Source organism: Pongo abelii, chromosome 1 (assembly GCF_028885655.2).
Source record: "Pongo abelii isolate AG06213 chromosome 1, NHGRI_mPonAbe1-v2.0_pri, whole genome shotgun sequence".
Taxonomy (NCBI): Eukaryota; Metazoa; Chordata; class Mammalia; order Primates; family Hominidae; genus Pongo; species Pongo abelii.
The window spans coordinates 121,227,676-121,251,762 of record NC_071985.2 but is presented as its reverse complement, the minus strand read 5'-3'; the positions used below and the strand labels follow the sequence as shown (position 1 = coordinate 121,251,762).

Sequence of the window (24,087 nt, the reverse complement as noted above, 5' to 3'; positions counted from 1 at the left end):
ATTAAAAATATCATCAGATGAGTCCCAAAGGTGAACAACAACAAAATATCAATAAGATGATTTTTCACTGGGCAGGCTTACTCTAAATTTCATATGTAAACCATAAACAAGACAGCAAATCCAGAAAAATGTATAAAAATAAATAATTAAAGTTATATGGGAAGGCTAGCCCTTGCAGCTAACTAAAAGTACCTGTTTTATTAAGCATCACTAATTAAAGCAATAATTTAATGGTACATGAATAAATAAATCAATTGAATAGAATTTAAAGACCAGAAATACATCAAAATATATAAGGAAATTTAGAGTATGATGAAGATGGCATATGAAATCATTTGGGAGAAATTGGTTTATTCAATAAGTGGTATTAAGATAACTAGATAACCATGTAAATGAAAATAAAGTAGGATCCATATTTCACTTCTTGTATGAAAATAAATCCCAGACGTGAAAAATTTAACTGTAAAAAAATCATAAAAGCACTAGAAGAAATATGAAAGAATTTTTAAAAATATTTTTATAGAGCATGCTTTTGAATGTATGTCACAAATCCCAGAAACGAGAAAAGATTAACTTGACTTCTAAAGTACAATTAAAAAGTCCAAAGTACCATTAAAAAGTCAAAAGGCAAATGACAAACTTAGAAAACACTTGCAAAGCATCTTATAGACATATAAAGATCATTTGTAAATCAACGGGAAAAAATGAACAACTCAATAGAAAGGACAAGGGACAGGGATGGGCAATTTGTAGGAAAGAATATATAAATGGCTCAAATATATGAAAAGATACTCGACTTCACTCATAATAAGGGAAATAATGATTACAACTACAATTAGATAACTTTTTCTATCAGTAAGACTAGCAAAATTCAAAAAGTTTGCTAACTGTGTGGGCAAGACTGGGGGGGAACCAAGACACACATACACTACTGGTGGGAGAGCACGTTGGTACAGCTACCACAGAAGATCATTTGGTAATAGCCAATAACATTCTAAATTCTTTTCTAAGAATTTATAAATAATCCTATTTCTAAGGATTTATCCTACTCAAATACATGGAAAATTGCCTACATAACTTGAATTGCAGCAGTAATCAAATTGGCTAGAACTTACTGAGGCTTATTACACTTTTAGTACGATTCTAAGTGCGTGGCATGTATTCATGGAATCCTCACAGAACACTGTGAGGTTACAATTATTACTCATTTTAGATACAGAAATGGAGGCACAGAGAGGTTAAGTAACTTGCCCAAGTTCACATTGCTAGTAGTAGTGGCACCAGAACTCAACCCTGAGTAGGCTGGCTCCAGAGTTTGCACGTTTATACATTATGCTCAATTCTCTGAAACAGCAAAAGATTGAGTAAATCTTCATTTTACATGGAGAGGGGACTGGTTCATTGAGTGCAATGTAGCCATTAAAAAGAATGAGGTAGCTCTATAGGTTCTAATAAAAACAGATATCTATGATATATTGCAAGCTGTTGAACAGAATTATGAATATGCTCTACTCACATGTAGTAGAGTATATGTGTATCTATATATTTAGTATACCTCTGGAAGAAAACACAATGAACGGTCTTGGTGATGGCCTCTGGGGAGGGGAAATTGCTACCTGTGGGACTGAGGATCCCTAAATATATAGATACAAATAAGAGAACTCAGCAGACAGAAACCAAAATATCATCTTTATTATGAACGTGGTCAACATTGGAGAATAGAGCTTATACTACAGCTGCAAAGAAGTTCAGAATACTGAACTCCACAACGGAGTTATAAGCTGCACCAGAGCAAGCCCGCCCCTCCCAACAAGCAATGCAGTTGTTCAACCTTCCCCTAAGGAGTTGCAGAAGAGCTCATGTGCTCTTTCAAAGCTGCACCCAAAAGAGTAAAAGAGGAAGAGGAAGAGAGAAAGTATGTATGCCCAGTTCCTATTCCCAGTCTCCCATGTCAGACAGCCCCCTCTACCTCCCATGGGGGGGGGTCACCAAGGTGTGTTGCCTTAATGGAGCTCAGTCTACACTAAAGGAAGCAGGAATGGGAGAGAAGCATCCACCACAGATCTTTCAAAAATACATTAAATAATATTTTGGGGTCTGGGTGTCGTGTCTCTTGCCTGTAATTCCAGTCCTTTGGGAGGCCAAGGCAGAAAGATTGCTTGAGCCCCAAAATTTGAGACCAGTCTGGGCAACATAGGGAGACCCCATCTTTACAAAAAATAAAATAATTAGCCAGGCATGGTGGTGCATGCCTGTGGTTCCAGCTACTTGGGAGGGTGAGGTGGGAGGATTACTTGAGCCCAGGAGGTTGAGGCTGCAGTGAGCCAAGATTACACCACTGTACTCCAGCCTGGGTGGCAGAATGAGACTCTGTCTTAATAATAATAATTCTTATTATTATTTGCAAAATCAAGTTAAGAAAATTGAAGTCCAAGGAGATGAAATAATTTACTCAATGACATCTGGCTAAAAATAAATGGCAGAACAAAAATTTAAATCAAGTCCTCTGACTTCAAATTCTTTGCATCTGCCCTCCACATCAAGCCGCCCCACAGCACTTACGGTGTCAAGGAGATGAGAAAGGCAAAGAGTCAGGTGACATGATCCAGAGCGCATGCTCTTTCTGAGAGAGCAACTGCTCCTGGAAGCTGGATTTTGAGGGAGAAGCCAGTGGAAGACAGTTTGAGTAAAAAAAAAAAAAAAGGTAGTCTCTCTGGGGGAGTGAACAGGTCTAGAAGAAAAACAGGTTTAAGGGAGATAGTTCAGTGAGGTGGCCACAGCACCACCAGGGCAGCCGCCCCATGAGGGCAGCAGAGATCCAGGAATGACCTTCTCCCATTCGCTGACTGTAGGAAGTGCACACAGGGAGGCCTCTTGAGCTTTCAGCTGTTCCCAAACTTGGGGCTGACATCAAACAATTCTGCCATCCCTGAAGCTAGAGGCCATATCAGCTTTCCAGTTCAGGGCCAGCACCTTATAAACATAGCTGCAAGAGTAGAGTAAGCACTGTCACATGGCTATCTACTTGTACAAGAAATATCAAATTACTTGCTCTTTCCTGTTTTCTTGAAGCTGCCCATTTTTTTTTTAACGGTATAGCCCTAAACAGCGTCTTGTTTTTTGTCCTCACATTATGCAGCCAGCCTTGCTGGAGGATAAAATAAGTAATTAAATGATTGACCCCAGATTTAAAGATCTTTGCTAGGTAAGAGCAGAACAAAGCTCTTGAATCCTGGATCATGGAATCAGAACAAACCTATAGGGAAATGGTTCTCCAGACATCGTGAATGTAAATCTTCCAAGACATCTGTAGATGTCTTCATCTGCTGCGGAAGGTCTATGTCTGCTATCTCGCCTTGTAGAGTGGAATGTCCTAACCGAACCCAAACTGGATTGCTATTTGCAGAACTGGTGGGTTAATGATCCCGTTTGTTTAAATTCAATACAGGGCCACAGGGGAGGAATTGGGGCTGTTTTGTGGCTAAGGGAAAAGAGAGCACTTTTTTTGTTTGATCTGACCTCTGGCAAGGAGGTCAGATCAGGCTCATCAGGCCGTTGAGTAGCTTTGAATTCCCTACCTTTGGGGAGACGAGTTAGGGTGGAAGCTGAAGGAAGTGTGTTCATGGAAGATTTTGTGGGAGTCTGGATATAAACACGCAGGGCATGTGCAGAATCATTTCAACAAACAACCTCCCTGTTCCAACTCTGCTCAGACCAGAAGGCCACTTGAGTATCCTGAGGACTGAGGCTGGCCAGCACACCCATTAGAAGAGATCATAACACAATGAAAAGCAGGCTTGCGATGACGGCAGCACAGACAGTGAAGGGGAGGCCCTGGGAACTCCCAGAAATAGCAGGAGAGACCCTATATGGGGAGAGAGGGTGTAGATATGCAGGTGGGAGCTAAGAGTGTTGGTAATTCTGGCATGAATGGCAATATAACCTCATTCACACCCATGGCTGCTGATGTCTTGTTCTTGATTTGTGTTTCCTGATTTGAATGAATATTTCACTTAAGTTATCACACCTTGGTTTCTCATTGATCAAAAGCAGCATCTCTTTAGTCAGGTGGCAGTTTCCCATTAAGGATGAGAGGAATGGCCTTTTCACCAGGAGAATCTGAGAACCACTGATTTAGTCCATCTCCCTTTCTTTGGGTTGGGCAGCATTTGATACCAATTCAGAAATGAGTTAGAATGTTATTCTTTGAAAGAAACTTTTCCAGAAATATTTTTACAGTGATACCCTAGAAGTTACTCATACCTTGGAGTTCATTCAACAATGGCTAGGAATTTATTGGCCAACAAAATACAAGTGATTTCCTGGTCCCCGATCCAGATTATCTACCTCTTCTTCACTTCTGACTGATGGAATGCATAAGAAGTAAGATCTTGAGATGTTATTTGAGGGCAGCCTTGCTCGGTTGTGGTCTATCATAGCTCCTCTGACTACCGCTGTTGTTACCTGGCTGCAAATGATTGTTGTCAAGGATAGAGGGTGCTTCAGAATTCTTGGGAGATCAGAATCAGTCTCTGAGGTGTGGGCCAGTTGTCATGGTGATTATTCTGTTGTAGCATCACTTTATTTATGAACTAAATAAAAGAAATCTTCAGTCACATCTGTTCAGTAGGAGTCATTTCCTTTGGAGTCAGGACACGTGAGAAGGGCTTCAAAGAGTTGCCTACTTTGTTGGGGAATAGAAAGGGAAAATGGAGTTGAGATCTATTGCCTACCCCTGAAGAGTGTTTCTGCAGCAAAAGTTCCAAACTCTGTCATGGGGCTTTCATGGGGGACTAAACACAAGTTTATTTTCAGGGCTGAGATCAGATATCATTACTGCAAAGCTCATCAGTAGGAAAGTCAATAGGAAGGCTTGGTACACAGGGCTTTCATTCACCTCTGTGAACACAACTGAACTTCTTCAGAGCCCAAGAATGTCAAAGCTAGGAGCCTTGGTTCAGGCTGCCACATTTCATCTGCCTGAGTTTGAGGAAGCAGGCCATGGCTACAACAGGCTGTACAACTTCTTGCTAAAAAGAAATAGCGTTGAGTTCTACTGCCTCATCTTTCATGTGCCTTTCCTTAAGAGCACCGACTCCAGGTGGCAATGTTACATTTGGGTGTTGATGTGTGATAGTTTGTCTTCCTCCCCCTCTACAAGTTCCATGGACACAAATGGCATTTCTTTTGCCCATCTTTGTATTCCCAGCATCTAGCTAGCATGGTCCTTTTTTGTTGAACTAATGAATGAAAATATTGGGGAGTATGAGAATGAGACCCTCAATTTATAGAAAAGAAAACAGGCCCAGAAAAGTATAAAGTTGCCCAAGGCCACACCTTAAAAAAGTGACAATGGTTTTAGCAAAAACCTAGACTACAATTGTGTCCCAAAGGAACTGGTCTTGGGCAGACCTGAGAAAGGCATTGTCTTGTCCACATGCCCCACCTTCGCAGTTCCCAATGCTGCTTGAGGACAAAAGGTCAAGAATGCTGTGGGAGCCACTACTTTGCTTTTTTTAGGGCTCCTATTCTGACCACAGGAACAAAATATCGCAGGGAAAGTATGAGGCTTTGCAGCCTTTGCTTTGCATTTCAGACACTTCTGGCTATGGATCCTGGCGTGTCACTAGCAAGGGTTACTAGGAGTGTTTTTCTGTCTTTTTCTGAAATATTGTTCTTCTACGTTTCCATACCCACGGGAAGTTGCAGTCTGTTTTTAATTATGCCTACAGACTCTTCATTGCCTAAGGTGTTCCTGTGGTTTCTGAGCATAAAAAGAAAAATGCAAAACTATTAGTCAAACAGTGGCAACTGTGCAAGGTTCTTTCTGCTCTGTGCACACTTCAGAGGTTGGCATATTTGCCACATGCTGGAGGATTCTCTGAACAGTAAGACCAGCCTTGTCTTACTGACCAGTCATGTCTCTGATGCTGCCCTAAAGGGAAAGGTGGGCACACAGTCCCTTCTCTATTTAGGGATGGGGAGACCTAAAGATCAGGATTGAGGCAGGAGAATCACTTGAACCTGGGAGGTGGAGGTTGCAGTGAGCTGAGATCGAGCAACTGCACTCCAGCCTGGGCAACAGAGCTTGACAGTGCCTAAAAAAAAAAAAAAAAAAAAAAAAATTAAAATTGGCCAGGCATGGTGGCAGGTGCCTGTGGGCCCAGCTACTTGAGAGGCTGAGGTGAGAGGATGGCTTGAGGCCAGGAGCATGAGGCTGCAGTGAGCTATGATCACACTTCTGCACTCAAGCCTGGGCAACAGGGCAATACTCTGTGTATATGAAAAAGGAGACTCTTCTATACCTGCTTACCCAGGGGTCCCAGAAACTCATTCCTTCGACAGGAGCCCAAAGTTTGTGTGCTGGGGAGGTAGGTGGCTCTGCAGATGGGAACCTGGTATGGTTGTCTCAGGACCTCCTTCCTTCCTGACCTACACATGTATCCACTTAAGAAAGCTCCAGTGCTCCCTCTGTCACTTCTCGTGATGCCTTGTCACCATCAAGTAGATATCTACTCCAGCCCATGGCTGGCTGCATTGGTTTCCAGGTGACCAGGCAATATGAAGAGGCTCTCATTCACTCATTTGAAAGCTGCTCCTTGACCTCTTTCATTTTCTCTAATTCTGGCCCACCCCCTCCCTCAACAATAGCTACTTACCCCTTCTATTCCTTTGACTTCTCCTCCTTTTGGTCAAATGACTGATTATAGTGATGATTCCCAAACCCATGATCAGTATGCAAATGATGAGAATGGGCGTCCTAGAAGGAACCACAGCAGATTTCATGTTCCTTGGAAGAAACTGCCTATTGGTTCTCAGCTCTGGATCCCTTTTTCTGGGATTTGCACCCCTGCACCCTCCCAACCCAGTTACATTAGCTTCTGGCAACTGTATTCCTTTAGAGTGACCCTGTCCTTTGGGCCACACTCAATGAGACCCGCTGAGCATCTGACTAAGCTGGGCCAATGAACCCCTTCCTCAGAAATTAACTGTGGATTGAGAATAGGAGAATCCAGTCTCAGACTGGCCAGTCTCTTGAATGGAGGAGAAATAAACTCAAGAAACATAAATGGATGACTATTAGGGGAAAAAAGAGAAATATACAAGGGCAATACAGAAACAGAAGGAAGGAAACACACAGATTTGAAGCAGATTAGAGACTGAGGTAAATTCGTGATGATGCTCTTGACAATTTCCAAGGGTGGCCACATCCCTGCTCCTGCATTTGAAACACCTCTCTCTCCTTATGATAAATGTCCCCTTTTAATTAAAATAGCTAGAGGGCTTTTTTGCTGCTTGCAACCAAGAGTCCTAAACTGTATTTTTGTTTTTGAAGAAACCAAATACTCAGATTAAGGATACATAGTTAAAGTGGAGAAATAATGTGCAGTAGAAAAGTTGTCAGTGCAAATCAACTGTCATATCATACTGTTGCCACCCCAGCCCCTACCTCCACCCCACCGCCCCAAGCCCATTCATCTGCTGAGACTATGACTCACCTGGAGCGGTCAGCCTTGTGCACAACTTTGGGAGCCTTGCAGCTTCTGGTTTTGTTGCCTGATAGGTCTGAATCAGAAAGGATTTGTTAAGTCAGGTGAGGCCCATAGCCAGGTCCTGCCTCTGCCTCCCAGCTGCAGCTCTGCCTGTCATTCTATCTCCAGAGAGTGAGTCCCTTGGTTGACTTCAGAGTAAAGCAGAAGCACCACATACAGTTGTATAAATGTGCCCTGCACAGGGAACAAGGCTGAGGGGACAAGCAGGGGCCAACATTTAGCCCACACTCTGCTTGCCAGGCCATGCACCCTACCACTGGACTCCATGCACCTGAAGGAAGGGGCTCCTTTTCCAGATTTGAACAAAGGCCCCACATAGACTAGAAGTGGCCCATGGTTAGAGTCCCAAACTGAGGTCTCCTCCCCATAGGAGGGGATGCCAGAGGCACAGGAGGACCAATCCTATCCTTAAAGAACTGCTCATTTGGTGATGTAATTGCCATGTTTTTCTTATGACAGCCACCAAAACCCAATGGGAGCAGTGGCACCACGACCACCTATGATGCCCCCTCTGATAAGATGTGGGAGAGGTCTGTGTTTCAGTTAAACTAAGGAGTATATTCAGGTGGGAACGTTCTCTTATCTGAGCCTAAGATTCAGGTCAAGTTGCACAGTTAAGTAAAAGCAGAACCACACAAAGTAGAAACACTGTGGGTGTGAACGATGTTACATTCTGTAAGATGCTTGCTGAATCAATCACTAACTGGTCAAGTGTTAGCAAAACTCTCTTTCTAGCATGAGGATAGGTTTCCAAGGGCACCCCTTAAGCCCTTCTGGTTTGTTTTCCTACCAGCATTGTGCTCTGGACTGTGATAGAAAAGGACATCCTTTCTAGAAATGGAAACAAGAAGAAGGCACAGGGGAAAGAGAAAAAAAAAAGAAAGAAAGAAAGATAGGCTAGTGCCTTCCATAAGTCCTCTGTCTGAGAGACAGAGGTTTTCTGGTGCAAAAGGAGATTTTCATCATTCAACAGAAGGAACCTGAGTGAACATCTGGAAATCCTATGTCTTAGCTCCAGCCAAGAGTCGTAATTTGTTAACTCAGACTTTTCTGCTATGGGTTCCAGTTCCACCCACACCTTCCCAGTGGTCTCCAAATATAAACTGCACATTCCTTAAAAGCAAAATAGGTGCTTACTAGTTGGACCACGATATTTACATCTGTAAATTATTATTATTATTTTTTGAGACAGGGTCTTATTCTGTCATCCAGGCTGAAGTGCAGTGGTGCAATCACGGCTCACTGCAGCCTCAACCTCCCTGGACTCAGATGATCCTCCCATCTCAGCCTCCCAAGTAGCTGGGACTACAGGCAGGCACCACCACATCCAGCTAATTTTTGTATTTTTTGTAGGGACGGGCTTTCTCCATGTTGCCCAGGCTGGTCTTAAACTCCTGGGCTCTAGCAATCCACCCGCCTCAGCCTCCCAAAGCGCTGGGATCACAGGAGTGAGCCACCGCACCTGGCTACCTCCGTATATTATTAAATTATTTAAGTTGACAGTTACCAGGCACATGGGTCATTTTTTCCAGCCTCGGACACCTCTCAAGAATCTAATCTTCAAGATTCTAGACCCACAAGACACACAGACTTTTTTTTTTTTTTGAGACTGAGTCTCACTCTATCGCCCAGGCTGGAGTGCAGTGGCGCAATCTTGGCTCACTGCAACCTCTGCCGCCTGGTTCAAGCGATTCTCACACAGACATTTAATAACAACTTCAAAGCCTTTCAACATAAAGATCTCATGTCTATTAGACCCTGTCAGCCTCTTCTAAGGTCCTTAAACCAGATTGCTGCAAGGGAAGAGAAGTTCTAAAAGTGCCCCAGGGCACAGACATCCTCCTTGTCCCCAGCTTCCAGCTATTCCCCAGCACTGTTAATGACCACTCTATGTTTGCTGGAGGAAGAGAGAGGTCAGGCAGGCCCAAAGTACCCAGTGGGAGTCTGAGTTGGGGCTCACTGGCTTCAGAGAGTGCTCTCTTAGCAGCAAACACCCATGGCTGTGGGTCACATCTAGCCAGACCCCAGGCAGGCTCCTTACCTTTCCCAGACCAAAAGTCATTGGCCAGGGTTCCTTTGTTGTCAGTTACAATCAGCTCTGTAAAATCCATCTCATCCCTGGCAAAGTCCCGCTGGATGCCACACCAGTACCAGCCCGTGTCCTCTTTGGTCAGGCAGGACATAGTGACAATGAGCTCGTTCCCTGTGTCCCTCAGGGCCACATGGTTGGTGCTGTTAGGGGAGAAGGCGATGATGTTGCAGTAGTCACGGAAATAGCCTCGGCACCAGTATTTGGGGTGATCCTTGTAGCGGGCATTGTAGTTGCAGATGGCAGAAGCCGTGTCCAGCACAAAGCTTTCCTTGACCTTTTCATCCATGACCATGGCATCTGTGAAAACACACACACACGCACACATGCACACACCCAGGAACCATTGCTCTCTCAAAACATTGCAGCTCCTGCCCTCCTGAAGGATAATTAATTAAAGAATAGGAGGCTGATTTTTGCCTCTTTTTGACTGGCAACTGTTATGGGCTGAACTATGTCCCCTTCAAAACTCATATGTTTCAGTCCTAACCTCCAGTGACCCCAGAATGTGACTGTGTTTGGATATAAGGCCTTTAAAGAGATAACTAAGTTAACATAAGGTCATTGGGGTAGTCCTTAATTCAATTCAGCTGATGGAGAGATTAAGACACTGACAATACAAACAGCAGAATGGCCCATGAGGACACAGCCAGAAGGCAGTCATCTGCAAACCAAGAGATGACCTCAAAATGAAACCAAACTTGCCAGATGCCTTGATCTTGAACTTACCACCTTCATAACATAAGGAAATAAATTTCCATTGTTTCAGCCGCCCAGACTGTGGTTTCGTTGCTGTTGTTGTTATTACAGCCCTAGCAAACTAATAAAGCAACCCTGGAGAAGTTTTTTTCCCTGGCCTAAGGGTGGGTAAAATATGGAGGCCTCCTACCATTGCTTGACCAGGGCCTTCAAGAGCCTGAGGCTTACTGTTATGAGGCCCTCTGTCCCTAGCTCCCACCCCACCTTAGCACCCTCAGAAAGAAAGTGAGGTTTGGAAGCTTCTGCTGGCTGCACAGGGCTGAAAACAGAGGAAGTCATGTTCTGTCTTTAGGGGATAAGAACTTCATGTTCCCTCCGTACAAGACCAGCATAGGCACCTCTATCATCTCAGGATATTGCACAATGAGGAAGTCACGCACACCATGTCCAGCTTGACCATGGCGGGGAAAGTGTCCGACCAAGAAGAGGAGATGAGATGAGACAGCAGAGCCCATCCTTCTCTCAGCCTTCCAGAAGTATAGCAAAGACCATTAAGATGCAGGCTCAGGTTCTTTATAACATTTTGTTTTCATAACAACCCCACAAAGAAGATAGCATGATCTTCAGTTTATAAGTATGAATGCTGACCCAGAGAAAGGTTCAGCAACTCTAAATGCCACACAACTGAAGGTCAGACAGAGCTGGGAAAAGGCCAGTGTTCCAAGTCTCATCTTTGGGGTCAAGCACAAGTGGAAAGGGGAAAGTCGTGTCCTCATATATGTGCACATATATTTTTGAGGGGAGAAGGGGGAAGGGGGAACCTGGGTGAACTAAAAGAGAAAATACAGAGCTCTCGTTTTATTTTATTTTAGTGGAGATGCTGGGGAAAAATATGGAATGCATAATGAATTTGCATGTCATCCTTGCACAAGGGCCATGCTAATCTACTCTGTATCATTCTAATTTCAGTATATGTGCTGCCAAAGCGAGTGCAGAGTCATCATTTTAGTCAAGCTTTTCAATTTCCTCACAAACTCTCTTATCTAAGCTAAGAACAAGAACTAATATGGACAAGACCTAATTTCATCGCCTTTTATTTTCCCATCCCACTCCTTAGATGGTTTGAGCTAATCAGCAGGGACTCCAAGTAAGTGAGGACTTCAGTGCAAAGTCTCTGGAAAGGCCACAGCTTAAAGGGCTGAAGCTGTTCCGTCCCCCATCCTACCTGAAATGAGAGCCAAGGAGAGTAGTATGAAGAGCCACATGACAGGAAGGAAGCAAACTTTCAACTGGAATGATAGAATGCACCCAGGGAGCCCAGGAATTCTGAATCTGTTTAAGGGAAACAGATATGCTTCAGCTTAATATGGCTTTATCCTGGTTTGAAAAGACCAGTGAAAAGGGAAAACAACCAGTTAGTCCAAGCAGTGCTGCCATGTATAGGTACACTGCACAATGCACCACACCACAAGCTCTTCATAGACATAAACTTACTGACGGGGCAACCAAGAAAATTGTGGGCAGTAGAGATCTCCCTCCCGCATAAATGGGCTCTGGCCCACACTCAGAAAAGCACATGCACACAACCATCACTGGTACCCATTTGTATGTGCTCTACTGTGCCCTGTCCTGCTGCCAATGGTCCTGGCATCATCAGAGGCCACTCCTTTTGTCTGTCCACCAATCTTGGAGGCCCAATTTCTTAAACAGTTGAGAGGAATCCTAGTAATCAGATTCTTAACTAACCCAGCTCCCAAGTGGACACTGCAGGCTCATCTGGGGAGTACGGCCAGGGGTGGAGCATGCCAGCTGTCAGTAGCCTGCGTGCCTGGGACCTGGAACATGTGAGCAGGTGGAAGTGTGGGTGGCTGCAGTTTGGGCTGCGGTCTTCAGACTTCCTGAAAGCTTTCCTGAGAAGAGCTGGGACAAAGCAAGGAGATTCATCTATGCAGCAGCAGCTTCTCCTGATTCTAATGGGACTCATGTGCTCTGACCACTGGCTTTAAAAGCTTGAATTAATGAACCACCTCTCAGGTGAAGTTAAGCTGGGTGCTACTTATCACATCCCAGAGCCAGCACATCCCATCAAGGGTCATACATAGATTGTCCAAGTTATGCAACAATGTCCTCTCTGGAGGAAGGGGAGCCTGTCTCTAACTCATGTGAAGTCAGCATGTGGGCAAGCAGCAAGCCTTCATGATGGCAGGTTTTTATCTACATCACCTCAGTTGTTCCTCATCAAAAACTTCTACGAGTTTCACAAATAAATTACATAAATAAAAAAGGAAGCAAGGAAAGGAGAATCTATGGATCAAAAGGGACTTAAGAGACATATGACAAATTATAATATGTGGAACTTATTTGGATCCTGATTGAAGCAAACAATTTAGAATATATGGACAGTGATACTATTAGGATATAATTCTTCGATTTATTTTTTGAGATGTGATAATGGCATTGCCATAGCCAACCCTCACGGTGGCTCCTGGAATTCATGCCCTTATGTAGTCGCCTCCCACAATGAATCAGGACTGGCCTGTGTGATCAATAAAATATGACAGAAGTGATGGCATGTGATTTCAGAGGCTAGGTCATAAAAGGCGTGCAACTTCCACCCTAGTCTCTCATGCTGCTCCCTCTTGGGAAAGTCAGCCACCATGCTCTTGAGTAGGCTACAGAGGGGCCCATATGGAAAAACCAATTCACCAGACATGTGAGAGTCACCTCAGAAGTGGATCCTCCAGCCACTGTCAAGCCTTCAGAGAACTGCAGACCTAGCACCCTCATGAGACACCATGCATTAACCACCCAACCAAAATGCCCCCTGAATTCCTGACCCATAGAAACCATAAGAGATGATAAAGGATTGCTATTTCAAGCCTCTAAGTTTTGGGTGTAATTTGTTGCACAGCAATGAATAATTAATGCAAATATTGTTGTTATATTTTTAAGAGGCATTCCTTATCTGTGACAATACTTCATGCTAAACAAACACACTCAGCATTGCTCAGAGATGGCAACATGAAACCAAAGAAAGCAGCAAAAAGAGAAATGGATTGTGCACAGATATCAGCAAAATGCCCAAGACATGAAAAAGTATCTCTAGCCGGGCACGGTGGCTCATGCCTGTAATCTCAGCACTTTGGGAGGCTGAGGTGGGCGGATCACGAGGTCAGGAGTTCGAGACCAGCCTGGCCAATATAGTGAAACCCCATCTCTACTATAAATACAAAAATTAGCCGGGCGTGGTGGTGCGTGCCTGTAGTCCCAGCTACTTAGGAGGCTGAGGCAGGAGAATTGCTTGAACCTGGGAGGCGGAGGTTGCAGTGAGCCGAGATAGTGCCACTGTACTCTAGCCGGGGCAACAGAGTGAGACGCTGTCTCAAAAAAAAAAAAAAAAAGTATCTCTAAAGTAAATGAAAGTGCTAGAGTTACAGAGAATGAATGATGTGTCTACTAGTATTCTGAATATTACTTGGTGTATTAATTCCACAGAATTAACTTTAATTCTATTTAGATGTATAAATAGGAAGGTAAATAGGCAATAAGAATAAACCAGATAATTTTTACAACATCTTTTAGAAATAGAAAATGAAAAGTTTACAGATGAAATAACTTAATATCTAAAATTTCAAGATAGTCAGGTGGGGTAAGTGGATACAGGCACAAATGAAATAAGATTGGCCATAATTTGATAACTACTAAACAGGATAATAGTTAAATAAGGAGTCCTTCTTCTAGTCTGCTATAGTTTGCATATTTGACCCTCCAAACCTCACGCTGAAATTTGATCCCCTATGTTGGAGGTGGGGTCTAGCGGGAAGTGTTTAGGCCGTGGGAGCGGATCCCTCATGAATGTCTTGGTGCCATCATTGTCATCATGGTAATGAGTGAGTTCTCAATCTATTAGTTCCCATGAGAGCTGATTGTTTCAAAGAGTCTGGCACCTCCCCCCGCCCTGCTTCCCTTGATTTCACCGTGTGATCTCTGCACACTGGCTCCTCTTTGCCTTCCACCATGGGTGGAAGCAGCATGAGGCCCACACCAGAAGCCAAACAGGTCCCAGCACCATGCTTCTTATATAGCCTGTAGAACTGTGAGCCAAATAAACCTCTTTTCTTCATAAATTACCCACCCTTAGATATTCTCTTATAGCAACACAGACTAAGACAGTCACTCCACTTTTGTATGTTTGAAGTTTTCCATAAGAAAAAGTAAAAATCAAAAAACAAAAACAACCTTGACACAGGTATTATTAATCTGATCTTACAAATGAAGAAAATGGAGGCTCAGAAGTTTAAGTAGCTTGCCCACATTCACACAGCTACTAGAGCCACTATGATTTGATGGTAAATCTGGGAGGAAAACAAACATTGTGCTGCTTTCCCAATAGCTATAATACTGTAAAACTGTAGAGCATATTAGAATTTACAAAGGGTCTTTACAGATATCTGTCATCTGAGTAGTTGGAGGAGGATGCAGCCCAAGTGTTCTTATTCCCATCATACTCAGCTATAGTAGCTGAGAGCAGCGTTTCTTTAGAAATTGTGCATTTGGCTAAAAGAAACTGAATATACAAGTGGACTATGGCCACACCATATATGAAAATAGAATCCTGACCTGGAACCTGCAGCAACCTGCTCAGGAAACCAGCTGCTAATCAATAAATAGTAAGCCAGCCTGCTGTAAGTCAGACTTACAGGAAGTCAGATTGCTACCTTAAGCCAGAAAGCCAAACAATGGCCCCTTTAACAATCAACCCAAAATGGCCAGGACTCAAAGCAGTCAGGCAAGAGACATAAATAAAGGGCATCTAAATAGGAAGAGAAGTCAAACTATCCATGTTTGTGGATGACATGATTCTATATCAAGAAAATCCCATAGTCTCAGCCCAAAAGCTCCTTCAGCTGATAAACAACTTTAGCAAAGTTTCAGAATACAAAATCAATGTATAAAAATCACTAGCATTCCTATAAACCAAGAACAGCCAGGCTAAGAGCCAAATCAGGAATGCAATCCCATTCACAGTTGCCACAAAAGAATAAAATACCTAGGAATACAGCTTACCAGGGAGGTGAAAGATCTCTACAATGAGAATTACAAAACACAGAAGAACATTCCATGCTCATAGATAGGAGGAATCAATATCATTAAAATGGCCATATTGTCCAAAGCAATTTACAGATTCAATGTGATTCCTATCAAACTACCAATGAAATTGATATAGAATCAAAAAAGAGCCCAAATAGCTAAGGCAATCCTAAGCAAAAAGAACTAAGCTGGAGGATATGACATTACTGAACTTCAAACTATGCTACAGGACTACAGTAACCAAAACAGCATGGTACTGGTACAAAAACAGACACATAGACCAATGGAATAGAATGGAGAACCCAGAAATAAAGCTACACACCTACAACCATCTGATCCTTGACAAAACTGACAAAACAAGCAGTGGGGAAAAGACTTCCTATTCAATAAATGGTGCTAGGATAACTGGCTAGCCATATGCAGAAGACTGAAACTGGACCCCTTCCTTATACCATATACAAAAATCAACTCAGATGGATTAAAGATTTAAATGTAAAACCCAAAACTATGAAAACCCTGGAAGGCAAACTAGCCAATACCATTCTGGACATAGGAACTGGCAAAGATTTCATAATGAAATGGCCAAAAGCAACCACAACAAAAGCAAAAATTGACAAATGGGATCCAATTAAACTGAAGAGCTTCTCTGCACAGCAAAAGATATTATGGGAAAAGTATTTGCGAACTATTCATCTGACAAAGGTCTAATATCCAGCATCTACGAGGAACTTAAACAAATTTACAAGAAAAAAACAAACAGCCCATTAAAAAGTAGACAAAGGACACGAACACTTTTCAAAAGAAGACATACATGTGGCCAAACAGCATGTGAAAAAAAGCTCAATATCACTGATCATTAGAGAAATGCAAATCAAAATCAAAATGAGATACCATCTCACACCAGTCAGAATGGCTATTATGAAAACGTCAAAAAATAACAGATACCAGTGAAGCTGCAGAGAAAAGAGAATACTTATACGCTGTTGGTGAGAGTGTAAATTAGTTCAACTAGTATATTAATTGAACCAATTACTAAATAAAATCAGTTCAATTCATGTATAACTAATTTGTGGAAAGCAGTATGGCAATTCCTCAAAGAGCTAAAAACAGAACTATCATTCAACCCATCAATCCCATTACTGGGTATATACCCAAAGAAATATAAATTGTTCTATCATAATAACACATACATGTGTATGTTCACAATAGCAAAGACATGGAATCAACCTAAATGCCCATCAATGGCAGACTGGATTTTTAAAAAGTGGTACATATACACCATGGACTACTATGTGACCATGAAAAAGAACAAGATCATGTCCTTTGCAGGAACATAGATGGAGCTGGAGGCCATTATCCTTAGTAAACTAATGCAGTAACAAAAAAACAAATATTGCATGTTGTCCCTTATAAGTGAGAGCTAAATAATGATAAAACATGGAGAAAAAGAGGGAAACAACAGACACAGGGGCTTACTTGAGGGTGGAGGGTGGGAGAAGGTAGAGGAGCAGAAAAAATAATTGTTGGGTACTAGGCTTAGAACCAGGGTGATGAAACAATCTATACAACAAACCTATGAAGTTACCTATATGACAAACCTGCACAGGTATCCCTGAACCTAAAATAGAAGTTTAAAACATAAAAATATTAAAATTTTTAAAAAGAGACATTAAAAAATAGCCAGGACTTGATTAATAACTGAAAACTCCCCTAATTTTTGTCCCCAGTTTCAACTTAGGATCAACCAAGAAAGCCAAATGTGTGTGTGCCCCCAGTTAATCAAATAGGCTGCCCCACTTCTAGTTACCCTGCCTACAGCTTCCCCAAGCCAACAGCCTCCAATCAAGGCACACCTAAAGTCTTTCCCTTTTTTCACTGATGAAAAAAATTAATTGGACAGCCATTAGTCAAAGATGGCTCTGGTGCCTTGGATTCCTACATAAAGCAAACTGAAACCCAACTCAGTGCAAACAGTAAAACAAAACTTAAGCTTAACCTATCAGAAACCACCAAACTAACCTCAAACTAGGGACTTTCCACTTTAACCAATAAAACATATTTTCTTTGTCTTACTTTCACAAATATCTCATGAAAGTTTCCTCTCTCACCTCCTTTGGTGGAGCACTGAACCACTTGTAGTCTGGTGCTGCCCAATTCATGAATCATTGAATGCTCCAATAAACTCATTAAAATTTTAATGTGCTTAAGTTTGTGTTTTTATGCTACTATAAATGTTTCCCACTCTTCTGCCTACCTTTGAGACTCTGCCAAAATGCAAGTGACTACAGCTGACCTCCTTGCTATAGCAAGCTCAGAATAAATAGCCTTTGCTTCTTCTTATTAGATGGGTCTCTACTTTTTTCCCCAGTTGTCTTGATTTTTAAAATAAGGCAAATAAACCCAGTTGCTCAACATCCACCCTAGTTCCAGCTTATTCATATGGAGGAAAGGGAGGAAGCAAACCTCAGTTTTGTCTGGGTGGCCTTTTTAATCTTATTCCTTTAGAATAAAAGCCTGCAATTATCCTTTACCGTTTAGCTGAGAGAGCAAGCCAGAAGAGGAGTTCCTAGGAGAGTCCTGTGACACTAATCTCTCTTTTTTGTTTTTGAGACGGAGTGTCGTTCTGTCACCCAGGCTGGAGTGCAGTGGCGCGATCTTGGCTCACTGCAAACTCCGCGTCCTGGGTTCACGCCATTCTCCTGCCTCAGCCTCCTGAGTAGCTGGGACTACAGCTGCCTGCCACCATGCCCGGCTAATTTTTTGTATTTTTAGTAGAGACAAGGTTTCACTGTTTTAGCCAGGATGGTCTCGATCTCCTGACCTCGTGACCCGCCTGTCTCGGCCTCCCAAAGTGCTGGGATTATAGGCGTGAGCCACTGCGCCTGGCTCCTGTGACACTAATCTCTAAACCTGAAACCAGAGTGGATCTTGTCACTTCTAACCAAGCTCCTCACAAGTGATTCTTCATTTATCTTTTTTGAGTTTACTTTGAAAGATATTTATTTTCACTGTGAGGACTCCTGGGCTTATGGAACACCTTAAGTCAGGAGATTCCCATTAGACAAAGATAAAAAACACAACTCCCAGCAAGCCATCAGTGGATTTGCTAAGCTGTGGCAATCAGGAAAAGAAAAAAAGAGAGAGCGAGACAGAAAGGAGGAGGAGGAAGAGGGAAGAAAAGAAAACAGTAAAAGCTGTTCCGAAACTCAGAAGCTAAGGATACCAAATGACTCAGGACAGAATGTTGTTTTGTCTTGAGGGAAGTGGTCCATTTAAATCAAGTATTAAAAAGCAAGGCAGTGTTAAGTGTTCCTATGGCAACGTAGTGTACAACATAGTGTATCTACGTTAGAAGCTGTTTGTAAATTAAGAAGCATGGTGCGGGGATTACCAGGAGACTGAGGGCTGCAGGACCCTTCCTCTCATTTCTCCAATGGGGCAAAAGTTGTTCCAAGGTGAACAGTGTGCCTGAGACACCCAAAGCCCTAGAATAAACCTAGGGCCTCATCCTGGAAGTGCCTTTTAAATACCACAAATCAGAAGGGAAACACCTAGGATTCTTGATTCCTGGGCTGACAGGAGGAGAAGCAAGGCTCCTTTGCTGAAATGAAATGTTAACAAGGTAAATTTGGTTATCAGGCTCTGGCCTAAAATTAGATTCAGGATAAACCTTCAGGACTGGCTAAGAATTAATCTCATTTTCAGATACGCTTACCCACTTTGATGTTGTTTAATTGAAATCTCCATCTTGTTGCTCTTGTCTAGCTAAAATGTTGTCTTGAAAGTGAGAGTTCACAGCAGCAAATTTGGATAGATCAAACCAGAGATGACACCTTGAATCTCTAGAGCCACATTCAGTGCTCAGAAGATGTGACTGGCACTCTATCCTGTCTAGTATCCTGATTAATTAGAGATCAGCAACAGTAGCCAAGGCAAAAATCTGGAAGTCCTCAAGCGTACAAAGTTGTAGTTTGTGCCTATCTGTTAATTGTACATAAGATGAGCTTGAAAGTTTGGGCTTTAATGTTACAAGTTCCTCTTTATGTCTGAGAATAGGTGGCAAGAAGCTTGAGTTCTCCTATAAGGCAGGGTTAAACTTAAATTCTGGCTCTATTATTTGTTAATCATGAAACTATGGACAAGTTACTTAACTTCCCTGTGCCTCAGTTTTTTCTTCTGCAAAATGGAGATGATCATTTTGTGATCATCTGTGAGGTACCTACCTCACAGATTGTCAGGATCAAAGGAGATAATGCATGCAAAGTACTTAGTGTATAGAGAGTGCTCAAACGGCCAGGTGCAGTGGTTCACACCTGTAATCCCAACACTTTGGCAGGCCAAGGCAGGAGGATCAGTTGAGCACAGGAGTTCAAGACCAGCCTGAGTAACATAAAGAGACCTTGTCTTTATAAAAAATAAAAATAAAAAAATAAGCTGGGCTTGATGGCATGTACCTGGTCCCAGTCACTTGGGAGGCTCAGGTGGGAGGATCCTTTGAGCCAGGGATGTTGAGGCTGCAATGATCTGCCATCGAGCCACTACACTCCAGCCTGGGTGACAGAGCAAGACCTTGTCTCAAAAAAAAAAAAAAAAAGAAAAGAAAAGGGCTCAACAAATAATAGCTATCCATTGTCTCTTTTTGCCCTACCCCCACTACTCCTATGAGAACAAAACACCAGGGGAAATGAATAGGATTCTTTCTCTCACAATAGATGAATGGTTCATAAAGCTGACAAATGCTCTGATGAACCCAGGAATGAGGATCAGGGTGTTCTGGGGCTAGGAGTAAGAAGGTGAGTATGCCACCACATGGCTCCAAGTAGCAAGCAAGCTTAGTGCCAGAGACAGCCAGCTGGGTCTTTAAGCCCCAAGTTACCCCAGCAAAGAGCTACACTTTGGTTAGCTATTAGCTTTTATTTACTCAAAAACATCCACAGGTGAATTCAGCAGTTTAAGTCCCCCTTAAACTCAGTTTATTTCTTCTGTTCCCAATATCTCCTAGGCATCCTCTGAGAGCAGGTTCTCTGCTCAATTCCACAATGGCATGGAAATGAGTCACCACCATACACATGTTCAGCTCAACTAGAGCCTTTTGTCAGTAAGTCAACTGGGCACCCTTCAGGCTCCATGACTTATTCTTCTATTTGGGAAGAAGGAAAATAGACAATAGTATCAATAATAACGTTGTCCCCAAGTCAGGCCTCCAAAACATTGAATTAGAGAGAAAGGACAAGGGAAAAATGAAGTGGAGGAAGAGAGTAGTGGAGTGGAGGAGATATAATTGGGGAGCACTGGAGATGCTCCCACCTCAGTGGAAGTAATCAAGGATGTAAAAATCCCTTGGCCCAGGCATATAGGCCCTTGAGTGTTTGTTGATGGTGAATCTGAAGGTCAATGAGACAGAGTCATCTCTGATGGATAACTACTCAGAATTCTTCTCAATGCTTGTGTCCAAAGAATCAGAGGGATGGCAGACCACACAGGCTTTGAAGATCAAAAGGTAGGTTTCCTTGAACTTCTTTATTTTATAGGCATAGACGATAGGGTTCATCATGGAGTTGGCATGGGACAGCAGGATGCCCATGTACAGCACAAGCTGTGGTACCTCACCATTAAAGTAGATGATGCAGTTGATGATAGATAAAGGCAGCCATGACAGAGCAAACAAGAAAAGAACCAGAAACAAGGACTTAGCCGTCTTGAACTCCCGTCCATAAAATCCACCTGTCTCTTTGGACTTAGATAAGTTTGGACTGAGTTTTTTCCGAATGATGTAAAAGATGTCAAGATAGATGGCGCACATGACAACCAGGGGGATGAAAATCCAGGTGAAGAAGCTGAAGTATACCATGTAGTCCATTCTCATGACGGAAACGAATTGGCATGAAAGGAAGGTGACATTTCTGTGGTACTCTGAGGTCAGTTTCATGTTCCAGCCAAACATGGGGGTCAATCCCACCAGGAATGACACCAACCAGCAAAGGCCCAGGGCCAGCCATATTCTTCTGTGAGTGGTGACCCTCTTGTATCTGTGTGAATGAAGACAGCCAGTGAGTCCACAGCAGTAATTGCTAAAGGGTAGGGGAGATGGAGCTGGTAAAGGAGAGAGAGAGAGGTGAGAAAGGCATATACTCTCTTAATTCTCCAATCTTCTGCTAAGAGAGGGCAGCATTGATATTCTATGGTGATTCCAGCTAAACTCCACTGGATATGAAGACAAGATGAGCAGACAACGATTGGAGAAAAATCCAGGAAACTTCTCTGGGGACTTTTCCAAAGAAGAACACTCTTGAATGGGTAAGGAAGATGTTGCCTAGAGTCAAGTGCTTACGTGCTCCACTCAGGGCTCCACTTCCTGAGAGCTATACAACAGTTACCTATCTTTTCTTTTTCTTTTTTTTTTTTTTTTAACTCAAAAACATCCACAGGTGAATTCAGCAGTTTCAGTCCCCCTTAAACTCAGTTTGCTCCTTCTGTTCCCAATAAGGTGTAAGCCCAAGAATTATTCAATTCCTGGGAGCTGAGATTCATCAAAATCTCCTAGGATTGTCTGCCTGGTGAGAAATGATATTCTCAAAGCAAGCTTGCCTGCTGTTCTTGGCACTGTTCTGTTTGGCTGTTTTGCAGATTCTCATAAATTATACTATGCCTCCCCGACACTTCCCCTCTACCTGTGCCTGCTCCTGCTTCTCTATCTTCATGGGCATCCATACTTGGTATTTGAGTTAAATGAATCAATGAAGTTACAAAATTGTGTTGAAGTGTTTCAGAGACCTTTAAAGACTCATCCAGTAAGAGTCCCCCTTTCTCCTTAAACTGTCCTTCCTGACAGCAGCCTATACAGACCACAAAAAGGAAACAAATATAGTTAAGTATCAGTAGATTTTTATCTCAATTAAATCTCACAACAAACAGGAGATATTTTATTATAACCTCAATTTTATTGATGGCAATTGTGAAAATAATAGTAATGATAGCCACCATTTATTGAGCACAGACTGTGTGACAGGTATGTTTCTAAGAGCTTTACATATGTTAACGCATTTCATCTTATGAGGATAGTGCAATTATCCCCATTTTGTAGATTAAAAAGTGAAACACAAACAAGTAACTTCTACAAGTTAGAAGTGGTGGGGCTAAAACTAAAACAAGGTAAGTCTGAGTTCCGAGCATCGTAACCACTGTGATACAGAGTGGAAACCAAAGGAGATAAAGTTAAACAACTTGTTCAAGATCAGATCTCTAATCTGGGATTTGAACCCAGACTGTCTACATCTAAAGCTTGTTTGTAGCTCCCTCACTCTGCTCTTTCCTCCAGAGAAGTGAGGAGAAACACGAGACCAATGCAATTTAGGTCACCTGGGGAAGTAGATTTCTCCATTTGGCAGTTCGTTCTATTCATATGGTCACATGTAATGAAGAATATTTTTACGAAAAAAGCTCTCACATCTCAGGAGGAGGAGGAAAAATATACATATATATAGGACGTATATATTTAATATGATAAATATATAGGACGTATATATTTAATATGATAAATATATAGGACGTATATATTTAATATGATAAATATATAGGACGTATATATTTAATATGATAAATATATAGGACGTATATATTTAATATGATAAATATATAGGACGTATATATTTAATATGATAAATATATAGGACATATATATTTAATATGATAAATATATATAGGACATATATATTTAATATGATAAATATATAGGACATATATATTTAATATGATAAATATATAGGACATATATATTTAATATGATAAATATATAGGACATATATATTTAATATGATAAATATATAGGACATATATATTTAATATGATAAATATATAGGACATATATATTTAATATGATAAATATATATAGGACATATATATTTAATATAATCAATATATATAGGACATATATATTTCATATAATCAATATATATAGGACATATATATTTCATATAATCAATATATATAGGACATATATATTTCATATAATCAATATATATAGGACATATATATTTCATATAATAAATATATATAGGACATATATATTTCATATAATAAATATATATAGGACATATATATTTAATATAATAAATATATATAGGACATATATATTTAATATAATAAATATATAGGATATATTTATTATATTAAATATTAAATATATAGGATATATACATATAATATAATAAATATATATAGGATATATACATTTAATATAATAAATATATATAGGATATATACATTTAATATAATAAATATATATAGGATATATACATTTAATATAATAAATATATATAGGATATATACATTTAATATAATAAATATATATAGGATATATACATTAAATATAATAAATATATATAGGATATATACATTAAATATAATAAACATATATAGGATATATACATTAAATATAATAAATATATATAGGATATATACATTAAATATAATAAACATATATAGGATATATACATTAAATATAATAAAAATATATGGGATATATACATTAAATATAATAAACATATATGGGATATATACGTTTAATATAATAAACATATATGGGATATGTACGTTTAATATAATAAACATATATGGGATATGTACGTTTAATATAATAAACATATATGGGATATG

General features: G+C 41.1%; 1 protein-coding gene and 1 non-coding gene across 6 annotated transcripts in view; both read right to left on the bottom strand.

Moving 5' to 3' along the window:
- Positions 1 to 4,270: 4,270 nt before the first annotated feature.
- ADORA3 (adenosine A3 receptor) overlaps positions 4,271 to 24,087 on the bottom strand; it is an 80,980-nt gene continuing 61,163 nt past the window's right edge. For 2 of the 5 annotated variants that reach the window (XM_024246761.2, XM_024246754.2), the window contains exons 2-6: positions 11,567 to 11,673; positions 9,595 to 9,942; positions 7,500 to 7,566; positions 6,660 to 6,760; positions 4,271 to 4,684 (exon numbers count right to left, since the gene is read on the bottom strand). In XM_024246761.2, coding sequence (XP_024102529.2) covers positions 4,614 to 4,684; positions 6,660 to 6,760; positions 7,500 to 7,566; positions 9,595 to 9,942; positions 11,567 to 11,673 — 694 coding nt within the window. In that variant the 3' untranslated portion in view covers positions 4,271 to 4,613. Of the gene's footprint in view, positions 4,685 to 6,659; positions 6,761 to 7,499; positions 7,567 to 9,594; positions 9,943 to 11,566; positions 11,674 to 20,331; positions 21,526 to 22,103; positions 22,269 to 24,087 lie in introns of those variants that run through there. The other 3 variants (XM_024246765.2, XM_054529566.2, XM_009246346.2) reach the window with 3 other exon arrangements.
- Positions 11,228 to 11,334, bottom strand: LOC112130962 (U6 spliceosomal RNA). Its single transcript, XR_002913130.1, has one exon. It is a non-coding gene; the product is annotated as a U6 spliceosomal RNA (small nuclear RNA).